The sequence below is a fragment of the Leptopilina boulardi genome, unplaced genomic scaffold, assembly GCF_019393585.1.
Source record: "Leptopilina boulardi isolate dan_hultmark-lab unplaced genomic scaffold, ZJU_Lbou_2.1 LbouV2_248, whole genome shotgun sequence".
In the NCBI taxonomy this organism is placed as follows: domain Eukaryota; kingdom Metazoa; phylum Arthropoda; class Insecta; order Hymenoptera; family Figitidae; genus Leptopilina; species Leptopilina boulardi.
This window is the reverse complement of record NW_026137805.1, coordinates 1,401,414-1,415,025: the sequence shown is the minus strand read 5'-3', so window position 1 is coordinate 1,415,025 and position 13,612 is coordinate 1,401,414. Positions and strand designations below refer to the sequence as shown.

Below are 13,612 nucleotides of genomic sequence, written 5' to 3'. Positions count from 1 at the left end.
TCAAAATTTACTTTAAAAAAATAAAATATACGCTATTACTGCGAAAAAACAATTTTTTCCATTCTATCTGTGCTAATCGCATCTTTTATAATATTATTTTCTTTTTATTTAGGTAATATATATATATTCTTTCACTATATGGACACACCGCACCGGTAAATATGTCTTTCAACTTGAGTCAATCAGTAACCGATAGATTCTCGATGTGTCAAGACGTTAAAAAAATATTGTCTCAAAAATTATTTCCTAAATATTATTTTTTATTTTCTTATTTTTTATTTATTTATTATAAATTGTAAAACAATTGTTTTTTATTATTTACAAAAATTTATTGATAAAAAAGCTTATTTGGTGTTTTCATAATATACGAGTGTTAAGGTGCTTATTGTCTAAACATATTATTTATAATAATAATAATAATAATAATAATAATAATTTTATATTTGTTGTTATAAAACGCAATTAAAAAAAAATTTTTAATAATATTTTTTTTATAAGCAATTTGATAAAAAAAAAGTATATAATTAATATTATAATTATCAGGAACAAAAAAATTCCATGTTTTATTGCATAAAAAAAAAATAATAAAACTAAAAAGTATTTTTTTATCATTCACTTTACAGCTTCGAATTTATCCTTTAGGAAATGAATATATACAATAAACATTGTGAATGATTAATAAGATCACGTTGGCATTTGATTCGACTTTTATCACTTTCGGAATGTCGTTATTACACTCGTCTGACATAAAAGATTTTTCTTTCTTTTTTTTATTATTTTGTCTTTTAGCTTCAACAGTATCCGATTTTTAATTTAATTTTAATTTTTTTATCATTCTTTTGTATGAAAAACTTTTTTCAAAATTTTACTAGTTATTGAATTTTTAATTGATTTATTATTATTATTATTATTATTATTATTATTATTATTATTATTTATAATTTTATAAAAAAAAAATTTTTAATATTAAAAACATTTTAATATTCAAATTTAAATTAGAAAAATTTTCCTTTTCTTTAAAAAAATAGGTATCAAAAAATTGTCATGAACACTGAAATATCTAACAAAAACGCTCATCTCAAGAGCTGCTACTTCTTTGATATTTCGACGTAACCATATCATTATCATCGTAATCATATTGAAACGATTCCACGAAGAATGAATTTTCAAATTCTTGCCACGTGCAGTATTGTAAGTTTCTAATTTTAAAAAATTTTATTTTTATTTACTGATAAATAATACTTTTAGAAATAATTATAGAAAAATTTATAATTAATTTTTCGTAGTAATTACATATATATATATAATTATTATTTGAAAAAGGAAATTTCTTTTTTTTAATTATTCTTAATAAATCAATTGTAAAAATTGAAAACTATTAATTAAATTTACATTCACACAAATCGAAACAATAATCTTTAAAGTCTAGTATGGTCCCGCATGTCCGGAAGAAGCTATGAGACATCAATTTCCGGTCCCCATCTCTCCCAAGTAGATAATTCGCCCTTCACACACATTGTTCACTTAAAAAGATGCTTCGATGAAAAAAATTTGATTTTGTTTATTCACCTTCTGTTTTTCTTTTTTCTTTTTTAAAAAAAGGAGAAATACAGAAGTAATTAAAAAAAAAAATTTCAAAGAATTTTCTAAAATATTAAATTAAAATTCATCAAATTTGAAAAAAAAAATTTCTTTTTTTTCCTTTCTTTTTGACCTTCTGATTCTATAAGCTATATATAATTCTGAGAAAATATAGAGTTCGTTGTCCGAGTAATTTTTGCATAACAAGTGCCAATACACATTGCAAATATTCTCGTGTTCGTTTTCATCTTTACATCAGGATTTCAAAGCGTACATAATATCCTTTAATCTTTACCGCAGGAAAATTTTTTTTTTTTGTTTACAAATACTTTTTTTTAAAAACTTGTATTAAAAAAGTGTTATATTTTTTTCTTTTTTGAAATTAAAAAAAAATAGAAATATTATTAGAAAATTTTTATATTAAAGACAAAAGTGTAAATTCAATATTTTAAAAATAAAAGGTTTTACTCATTTAAATTATAATAAAAAAAACAACATATTTTGCATAAATTATAAATATATATAAGTACAGAGTTATTTTTAATTAATTAATTGTTTCTATTAATAAACTCAAAAATGTACTAATGATTCAATAATTGAAATGCATAAGTGATTTCGATGCAAGTCACGTGACACCAGGACCGATGATCAAATGCATTTTGCATAATTCAAGGCCTCAACAAGTTGATATAAGAGAATCTATAAAATTTACACACATTGACATTAACGACTCAATGTGAATATAATCAAAATGTGCATTTTCTTCATTTTTATACCCATAAATAACATATAATAATATTGCGGCAACATGACTGTAATTTTACATTACATTGTTTGAAAAATTCTTACTAAATATTGTAGCAAACTTTTAAAAACTACTAGGGACTATTAGGAACTATTAGATAACTACTAGGTAAATACTAGGTACTACTAGGGACTATTAGGAACTACTAGGAGCTACAAGGTAACTACTAGGTACTACTAGGGACTATTAGGAACTACTAGGAGCAACAAGGTAGCTACTAGGGACTACTAGGAACTACTAGGTAAATACTAGGAACTATTAGGGACTATTAGGAACTACTAGGAGCTACAAGGTAACTACTAGGAACTACTAGATAACTACTAGGGACTACTAGGAAAATACTAGGAACTACTAGGGACTATTAGGAACTACTAGGAGCTACAAGGTAACTACTAGGAACTACTAGATAACTACTAGGGACTACTAGGGACTACTAGGAACTACTAATGACTACTAGGAAATACTAGGTACTACTAGAGACTATTAGCAACTACAAGGTAACTACTGGGAATTACTAGGGACTACTACGAACTACTAAGGACTACTAGGAACTACTAGGGACTACTAGGTAAATACTAGTAACTACTAGGTACTACTAGGAACTACTTGGTAAATACTAGGAACTACTTGGTAAATAATAGGAACTACTAGGAGCTACAAGGTAACTACTAGGAACTACTAGGGACTACTAGGAACTACTAGGTAAATACTAGGAACTACTAGGGACTATTAGGAACTACTAGATAACTACTAGGGACTACTAGGAACTACTAGATAACTACTAGGGACTACTAGGAACTACTAGATAACTACTAGGGACTACTAGGAAATACTAGGAACTACTAGGGACTATTAGGAACTACTAGGAGCTACAAGGTAACTACTAGGAACTACTAGGGACTACTAGGAACTGCTAGGTAAATACTAGGAACTACTAGGGACTATTAGGAACTACTAGGAGCTACAAGGTAACTACTAGGAACTACTAGATAACTACTAGGGACTACTAATGACTACTAGGAAATACTAGGTACTACTAGGGACTATTAGAAACTACAAGGTAAATACTAGGGACTACTACGAACTACTAAGGACTACTAGGAACTACTAGGGACTACTTGGTAAATACTAGGAACTACTTGGTAAATACTAGGAACTACTAGGGACTATTAGGAACTACTAGGAGCTACAAGGTAACTACTAGGAACTACTAGGGACTACTAGGAACTACTAGGTAAATACTAGGAACTACTAGGGACTATTAGGAACTACTAGGAGCTACAAGGTAACTACTAGGAACTACTAGATAACTACTAGGGACTACTAATGACTACTAGGAAATACTAGGTACTACTAGGGACTATTAGGAACTACAAGGTAAATACTAGGGACTACTACGAACTACTAAGGACTACTAGGAACTACTAGCGACTACTAGGTAAATACTAGGGACTATTAGGAACTACTAGGAGCTACAAGGTAACTACTAGGAACTACTAGGGACTATTAGGTAACTACTAGGCACTACTAGGTAACTACTAAGGACATTTATGAACTACTAGGGACTTTAAGGACGTACTAGGGACTATTAGGAACTACTAGCGACTACTAGAAACTACTAGGAACAATTAAGTAACTACTAGGGACTACTATAAACTACTAGGAACAATTAAATAACTACTAGGGACTACTAGGAAATACTAGGGACTACTAGGAACTACTAGGTAACTACTACGGACTACTAGGGACTATTAGGAACTTCTAGGAGCTACAAGGTAATTACTAGGGACTACTAGAAGCTACAAGGAACAATTAAGTAACTTCTAGGAACTACTGGGGAATTACTAAGGACTACTGGGTACTTTTGTTTCATTTCCTTGCATTTTCCGAAACGAACAAACTTGATTAATATAACAGCAACGAAACCCTTTAATGGAATTAGCACTGCTTCTCCCATTAATTTTTTTTCTTAATTTTTTTTTGTTTTAGATTTTTGCATATACATCAGCTGCCATAATAGAAAAAAAATTATCTGCCGTAAATGTTAAACCAATCGAAGATTATAATGATTATGCTAAGGTTTTGGAACTTTCATTTCTATTTTACGAGGCTCAACGATCAGGAAAATTACCTTCTAATAATAGAATTTCCTGGCGCGGAGATTCTGCACTAAATGATAGTGGCATCAATGGAGAAGATCTCACCGGAGGCTATTATGATGGTTCATGAAATTAATTTTATTGTATATTTTATTAATTTTCAAAAAAGAATATGTCTGCTTATCATAATAATTTTCTTCTTATAATATTAATAAAGATAAGTGAAAAATAAAATAATAATTAACGAAAAAAAAAAAATTCTCCTTTCAGCCGGTGACTTTGTGAAATTTGGATTTACAATGGCATGGACAACAACACTTTTAGCATGGGGTGGTATTAGTTGGCCTGAAGCTTATTCGGCAGCTGGTCAACTGGATGAATTACGAATTGCTGTTAAATGGGCAACTGATTATTTCATTAAATGTCATGTTAATGAAACAACATTTTACGGACAGGTTGGCGATTTTTCACTTGATCATACATTTTGGGGTAGACCCGAAGATTTGAATACATCAAGACCTGCTTTTAAAATTGACACTGAACATCCAGGTAGTATTTTATATTTGAAAACAAATATAAAGGAAAAAATGACAAATAAGATTTTTTTGAATTTTATATTGATTTAGAAAAAAGAATAAGTGTTCTATTTATACAGGTTCTGATCTAGCTGGTGAAACTGCTTCAGCTTTAGCAGCCACGAGTATTCTTTTCAAAATTACAAATCCAGAATACAGTAAAAAATGCCTTCAGCATGCTCAAGAACTTTATAAATTTGCCACTGATTATCGAGGACTTTATCATCAATCAATAAAAGATGCAACACACTATTATGAGAGTACTGACTATGGCGATGAATTGGCATGGGCTGCTGTTTGGCTTTATAAAGCGACAAAAATGACAAATTATCTCGACGAGGCCGAATATTATTATCAACATTTTTATCTTAATGAAAGATCAAATTCTTTTTTTTATAATAAAAAATCTGCTGGTGTTCAGGTTTGTGTTTATAAATCTGAATAAATTTTTCAGACTCTGCATTAGAAATCTTTTGTATCAATTTTAAAATTAAATGATTTTTACAGATACTTCTGGCACAATTAACAGGACGTGATGTTTATAAAAATGCTGCAAAAGATTTTTGTCAATTTTCCATAAAACAACAGAAAAGAACACCAAAAGGTCTTCTTTATATTGAAAAATTTGGTACACTTTGTCACGCTGCCAATGTGGCTTTTGCATGTTTACAAGTTGCTGATATATTGGAAATTAAAAATTCACAAGAATATCGAGATTTTGCCAAGGAGCAAATCTCTTATATTCTCGGTAGTACAGGTGAATTGTTTCTTTATATTTTTTTTTATAGAATTTAGAACCAAACTAATGTAGAGTCGTTTTTAACCGTTTTTTTATCTTCTGAAGTATTAAATTCTTATTGTTGAGGACTAATTTCTTTTTTTTTTGTGTGATTTTAGGAAGGAGTTTTGTAGTTGGTTGGGGTAAAAATCCACCAACCCAACCAAATCACGAGGCTTCCTCTTGTCCCAATAAACCAGCACCTTGTGGTTGGTCGGAATTAGATCGGAAATCACCAAATCCTCAAATACTCTATGGTGCTCTAGTTTCAGGACCTGATGAACGAGATGAATTTGACGATAATCGACAAGACTATATTTACACCGACGTTACTTTAGATTGTAATGCAGGTTTCACGGGAAGTCTTGCCGGTTTGCTTCAACTTCGAGTAAAGCCAACCTCTTGATAAGAAAAAAAAAAAATTTTTTTTTCAAATATACATATATTCCTTAAATTCCGTCTATTATGAATCAGAAATATTTATACAATTTTAGGTGAAAAAAGGCATCAAATTGTATAAATACTCTCCTTCCGGTTTGATTTTGAATTAATTTTTGATTTCGAAAAGTCGTGACACTTCTATAATTTTATTAATTCATGCTGGTTTATATATTCGCCACGAACTAATAAAATAATTTACAAGTGTTATGACTTTTCAAAATGTACACAAAGACTTAAAAAAAAAGTCTGTATGAACATAAAGACTAATTTTTTTTAAAAAATTAAAAATCCATGTAATTTTTTTTTGAAACTTAAAATATGACACAAATTAAGTTACATTTATTATAAATTTAGTTTTAACAACTAGAAATGTGATAGTTAAGTTAAAAAAAATAGTTTTCCTAAAAAGTATATATAGTGAAGCAAGGAATTAAAAAGAAAAATGCATTTTGTGTTATTTCCTTAATATTACAAAAAAAAAACCTTCGGAAATTATTTTAAAGTCAGTATTTTTTAAATACCAAAGACATTAAAAATTAGATAATAAAATAAAAAAATAAATTGATAAAAACACAATTCTAGCTTCTACTATTTTATTATGTTAAATATAAAATTAGTCGCAATTACAATAATAGAAAGGATATCGTTTATTGTGAATTTTGTTAAATAGTCAATAAACTTTTTATACCTACAACTATAAAAAAAATATTCATTTTCATTTATAATTATTTTGTTTTTTTAAATAAATAAAAAATTTTAATTTTTTTTAGTTTGCACCAAAAGAATGTAAAATTTAAATATTTAGTTAAAATTTAATAATCTTGACATTTGAGTTTTATTATGAAATACATATCTTAAGTTACTTAAAATTGTTTGAAAAAATAACATCCTTTGTTTCTTCTCCAATTACTTCAATGACTGAATGCATTTAATTCAATTTCTTTAGTCGATTTTATCTATTTCGTTTTTTCTTCTGCCATCGTTCATTATGAATTGGAAATTTCGTTGTAAAAATTTTGTGAAAATATTTTTTTTATATACTCTCACAGTGTTTCCAACAAATCAAGAAACTTCAGGTAAATTTTTCTATTACTTTAATTTGAAAAAAGAAATTTAAAAAAAAATTTTTAATTTATAATTTTATAATTGTTTATTTATATTAAAAAAAAAATATATTTTTAGAAATTCTAAAAGTAGCAACAAGCTGCAAATCAGTTCGTTGCAATAAAGGATACTATTGTATGGTTAAAGTTTACAATTGCAGTTGGGGAGAAAGTAAGATAAGAACATTTTTTTTTTCTAAATCAATTCTCTGAAAAAATTGGTGAAAAAAAGGAATTTTGTAAATTTTATTTTAGACGCTTGGTTTTGATTTTAGAATAGTTTTAAATTAATTTAACGCGTCACGGCTCGGTTTGCGCTCGGTCTCCCCACTCTTGGTGCTTACCGCCGGCAACGCGTAGCCGCTCACTGTAGAAATAATTAAAATCGCTCTAAATCGTAAACGTTTATTCATAGACAATTGATGCAATGGACTTTTTTTCTCAATTTTTCACAGTGAATATGATTCCATAGAGATTTTTTTTAAATATCTTTTAAATTTTTGAATAGATTGTACGCAAAAGATAGCAAAATGCGTGATCGAGAAAGAATATTATGAAGCTACTGCTTCATGTGCAGATTTCCAATGTCCCGATGGACATAAATGTATTCTCAGAGAGTCACTATGCACCAGACAACCATGCAAAGTGTTAAAGAGTTGTGCTCGTAATTCTGGTATTGATGTAATTTAATTATTTTTTTTTTTTTTTTTGTTATTTTTATTAATTAATTTTTATTATTTTTACAATAAAAAGAACAAATTTTCAGCTGCTGACAATTGGTTCAGAAAATGTAAACAATTGGGTTGCACATCAGAATATGAATGTTTTATAAGAAGACCAACTGATAAGTGTGATAATAAAATTTGCAAACATATTCCTGATTGTATGCTACCACCTGGTATGGACAATTGAAAATTTTTATAAACAAATTCAAAGAAAAGCAAAAAAAAAAAAATAAAATTGATTATTAATTATTAGTAATAATTATTATTTGTTGGTATAATAATTATTTCTTATAAAAAATAAGTTTAATTGCAGAAAATGAGCTTAACAAGCATTGTAGAGGTTGGATTTGTCCATTAAAAATGGAATGTTTGGCACATATGATGGGACCCTGTCAAAGCAATGATTGTCAAATTTTTCGAACATGTCGTTCAACAGTGGTCAGTAAAAATTTTTAATGGTAAATAAAAAAAAAAATTCCACTATACAATATTTTGATCTTTAATCATACAAAAAAAAACAAATTAAATTTTAATTTAATAAAAAATAGTCATAATTATTTGTATTTCAGTCATCAAAGTCGAGATTTAAAACTTTACCAGACATTGAAAGAGAATGGTTTTATCAAGAAGAAGAAAAATGGAAAAAGCAGTCAATATTAACGACACCCATGTCAATTATAGATAAAGTACAAATTTTTTTTTTTTTTTGAAACCACGATAAGAAAATAATTTACGTTTTAATTTATAATTTATAATTTTATTTTTTAAATTAAAAAAAACGATTTGAGTGAAAAAAATTTATTTCTAGGTACCTGGTTATGATAGAAAAAAACAATTGTTTTTTAAACCAATTAACACTATTTCAAGGTACGTGGTATTATTAAATTTAAATATTAGAATTATTTATAAAATTTTGCTTTTATAAAAATATATGTTTTAGCATTCAGGATGATAATTTAGAAATTTTAAATAGGGCTCGTGTTATGCCCAATTCTCAAAGTGGAACATATAAAAATTCACCTTCAACATCTGTGTGGTTAAAATCATTAAAATCAAAATCAGGAATGGATGTTGTTAATTTTTGGTTAAAGGAAGCTGAGAAAAATCAACATAATTTGGTAAATTTTGAAAAAATTAAATTTTAGTAAATTTTTTTCTTCAAAGAAGATCGTTGTAGGTTGGTTAGCGTTCTTGGTTTGTGTGCGTCGAACCCGGGTTCGATCCCCTCATACCCCCAGTAAATTTTTCCGTCTAAATATATTAAGTTAATTTAAATATAATAATTAATAAAATGCAAAAACAATAATAAATCAATTTTATTATTATTATTATTATTATTTTTTGTTTATTTACAATAAATTTTGTATAAATTATATTTATTATTTTTTATTATTTTTTTTGCATGCTATTAATAATTTTTTTCAAATTAACTTAATATTACATGGAAAAAATTATTGAAGGTATGAGGAATCGAACCCTGGTTCAATGCACACAAATCGAGAACGCTAAGCAACCGACTACGATCTTGTTTGAAGAAAAAAAATTCTTTTTTTCGAATTTAAACTTTAAAAATAATAAAATAATATAAAAATAGTAACTTTTTTCACAATAATGACAAAAAAAATTGTCATTTCAAAGGAATTTCACGAGTGGCTTGAATCAATACGAGAAACATTAGGTCCAGAAAAATATCGAATTTGGTTAGAGAACGTTCGATCGCAAACTTCTCATAGTAAAAAATTTCAAGATTGGCTTCCAATTCCACTTCCAATTGAAAATAACTACAATCAAAATTTGAATCAATATAATGATTTTGAATCGAAAATCAATGATATGGAGGGGGAAATTCTTTCAGTTTTTCCAAAAACACGTTTAGACGATACATTTGAGGTTAGGTTATTATAATAATTATGAATTTATTATAAAATTTTCATTGTTATTATTTTAATAAATTAATAATTTTATTCTAGATTCTAGAAAATGGGGATATTTTAACAACAATGAAACCAGTGGAAAAATTTTCCAATTTTAATAATTCCATAAATACTTCTGAGGTAAATTTTTCTTTTACTGTAAAATTGTGAATTATTAGAAAAAAAATAAAATTTTTTTAAATGTTTATCAAAAATTTATATTATAAGAAATAAAATTCTATATTTTTGTTTTCATTTTATATTTAAATAATTTATATTTTAGATGGGAAATAATTCGATAATTCCAACATTTATCATTATTCAAACGTTGCCAAATGAACTAACGCCGAGTATTTCAAACCCACAAATGTTTAATCATCAAATTCTAGGTAAATATTTGGATAAAAAAAATTTTTTGAAACCTTTAATCATTAATAACGACAAAAACAATTTTTTTAAATTAATTTTAATTAAAACTATATTTTTTAATAAATCGATATTTTTGCCAAAAAAAAAAATTTAGATTTTCAAAATTCAAAATCAGAAGAATTTTTTAACTTTCAAATTTTTAAAATTTTCATATCTAAAAAAATTTAAATAAAAATTACTAAAGAATTAAAAAATAATTTTTTCAGATCCAACCAACAATAAAAAATTTCAACCTAAATTTCGTAATTTTAGAACACCATTTCCAACATATCAATATTTACCAAAAAATGACTATCATCAACAAATAAAATCGTCTTCACAATTTTTGCCTTGGTTCAATTTATTAAATTATTCGCCTAACGATCAATCCACGACAACACAATTAAATCAAAATTTAATACCCGAAAATTATTTACAAAATTTTCTACTTCCCCTACAAGATCAAAAATCAATAATTTATTGGTATCATCCGGCTTTTGGTTATATTAATTTACATCCGCAATACGACATCAATAATAATTATGATGATGAGTCAATTGATGATAAAAATAATTATTTTCAAAGAAAAGACAAATTTCATTCTCGTCGACGAATAAATTGGGGGGAATTTTTTAAAAATAGAAATAAAAATAATTTTCCAAAAAATTCAAGAAGAAAAGAATTGTTAGATAAACAAAATTTTGAAATTGACAATGACAATAAAAATGAAGAGGAAGAAATTCAATTTTTAAAAAAAATTCTTCAAGAAATTCTCGATTATAATTTTGAAGAAAAAATTCTCGATGAAAATGAAAATAAAAATTCACGTGACAGTGAAAAAATAATGAGAAACGAAAAACATGAAAAAAAGAAAAAAATTCATAAAAATGAAAGGAAAAAGGAAATTGAAAGTGAAAATAAAAAAGAAAATGAACAAGAAAATGAAAATGAAAATGCAAAAGACAATGAGAAAGAAAAAACAAAGAAACAAGAAAGAAAAAAACAAAATAAAAAATCTAAAAAAAAAGAAAACGAAAAAAATGAAAAAGAAATTGAAAATAATTCAGATGATGTTTTAATGGAGACTTTATTTAATATGATTAAAGAACAACTAAGCAATAATCAAGATAATGTAATTTTTTTTAATTCAATTTTTAAATAGCAATTAATTAACAACAATTAAAAATTAAAAATTATTAATTATTACTTATTATTAATTAACAAAGTGTTGATAAATAATAAAAGTTAATCAATTATATAATAAATAATTAATAATTAATTTATTATAATTAATAAAATAATAAATAATTAGGTAATAATAAATTAAAAAATATTAATTAAGAAAAAAATTAAAAATATTTTTTATAGGTGACAAATCTACAATTAGAAATGCTACTGGATGAAGTGGGAAAAAATGAAAATGACACACAATTGTTAACAGACGAATTTGAGAAATTTTTAGAAAATTTTGAAAATCCAGAAGAAGGTAAGAAAAATTATTTATTTTCATTGTCAATTATTAAAAATTTTAATATTTTTAAATTTTTTCAAAATGACGATAAAAATAAATAATTTTACTAATAAAAAAAAAAGTTAAAAATTAAAAAAGCAATTACAAGAAAAATGATAAATAATAAAAGTTAATGAAATTAAAAAACAAATCGAATGTAAAAATTGTAATATTTATGTTTTGTTCAGAAAAATTTCTTCGACAAATTTTATCTATAGTTTTGATAATAATGAGTCATTATAAAAGCGGTTTTTACAAATTTTTTTCTTTCTTCATAGTAAATATTGAATCAGTACGTTTATAACAATAATTTTTATCTATACTTCCTAATGATTTTAAATTATTTTTTTATGTCAATTCAAATTTTAATACAAAAAAACTTACACAATATAAAATTTTAATCATTTTATTTCAATAATAACGATAAAATAATATTTTACTGATAAAAAAGAACTTAAAATCATCTTTTTAATAATACGACAATTTCTGACACGTTTTACTTTTGTTTTTTTTTTTTAATTATGTTTTTCTTTAATTGCTTTTTTTACATTAAACAAATTTTTTTTTTTATTTTTTGTAAAATGAATTTATAAAAAATAACGAAGTATAAAAAAAATTTTCAATATTGAAAATATGAAATAAATTTTTTTTTTTAAATTTAACAAAGCAATTAAAAAAACAAAAAAATTATAAATAAATTGAAGTAATGAAAATAAAAAACAAATCGAATGTAAAAATTGTAGGGTCAGACCATTATAAATTTCGACCAAATTATTTATCTTGTTTTGTTTTTTTCTGATGAGGATACAGAATACTGTGTCGAAACGCGTAAAATTTTGATGTAATTAAATAAATATAAGCCAATAGGCCACAAAATTAAAAAGACATCTTCTCTCTATTAAAAATGGCTTAAAATAAGGAAGTATTTACTTCATACATTTTTTTAATTTAATAATTCCACTTAATTGTAATTAACTGATAAAAATCGAAAAATTAGGTTATTTGACAGACTAACTTTAAAGACATTATTTTATCCATTATTTTAATTTTTTCACTAATTTAATCATTAGAAAATAATAAATCAATCATAACGAATCAGTATTGCAAGTATCAATTTTTTTTTTAAATTAGGCCGCAACGACTTTGGTCGAAATATAATGGTCTGACCCATATGTAATATTTATGTTTTGTTCAAAAAAATTTCTTCGACAAATTTTATCTAGTTTTGATAATAATGAGTCATTATAAAGCGGTTTTTACAAATTTTTTTCTTTCTTCATAGTAAATATTGAATCAGTACGTTTATAACAATAAATTTTATTTATACTTCCTAATGATTTTAAATTATTTTTTTATGTCAATTCAAATTTTAATACAACAAAAAATTACACAATATACAATTTTAATTATTTTATTTCAATAATAATAAAATAATATTTTACTGATAAAAAAGAACTTAAAATCAACTTTTTAATAATACGAAAATTTCTGACACGTTTTACTTTTGTTTTTTTTTTAATTATGTTTTTCTATAATTGCTTTTTTTACATTAAAAAAAAAATTTTTTTTTTTATTTTTTGTAATATGAATTTATAAAAAATAACGAAGTATAAAAAAAATTTTCAATATTGAAAATATGAAATAATTTTTTTTTTTGAATTTAACAAAGCAATT

At 25.1% G+C, this 13,612-nt stretch overlaps 1 protein-coding gene across 1 annotated transcript; it reads left to right on the top strand.

The window, feature by feature from the left end:
• The first annotated feature begins 88 nt into the window (after positions 1-88).
• On the top strand, positions 89-6,963 carry LOC127280548 (endoglucanase E-4-like). Its single transcript, XM_051303601.1, has 7 exons — positions 89-378; positions 1,029-1,191; positions 4,376-4,607; positions 4,756-5,034; positions 5,141-5,481; positions 5,568-5,817; positions 5,958-6,963. The coding sequence occupies exons 2-7, from the start codon at positions 1,159-1,161 to the stop codon at positions 6,242-6,244; spliced, it is 1,422 nt and encodes a 473-aa protein (XP_051159558.1). The 5' UTR covers positions 89-378; positions 1,029-1,158; the 3' UTR covers positions 6,245-6,963.
• Positions 6,964-13,612: the final 6,649 nt, after the last annotated feature.

Excerpts from the sequence above, each read along its gene's own strand:
- LOC127280548 (XM_051303601.1), top strand. The coding sequence starts at position 1,159 with ATGAATTTTCAAATTCTTGCCACGTGCAGTATT. Across the intron at positions 1,192-4,375 it reads TTCTTGCCACGTGCAGTATT|ATTTTTGCATATACATCAGC; the intron begins GTAAGTTTCTAA and ends TTTTTGTTTTAG. Across the intron at positions 5,482-5,567 it reads AAAAATCTGCTGGTGTTCAG|ATACTTCTGGCACAATTAAC; the intron begins GTTTGTGTTTAT and ends TGATTTTTACAG.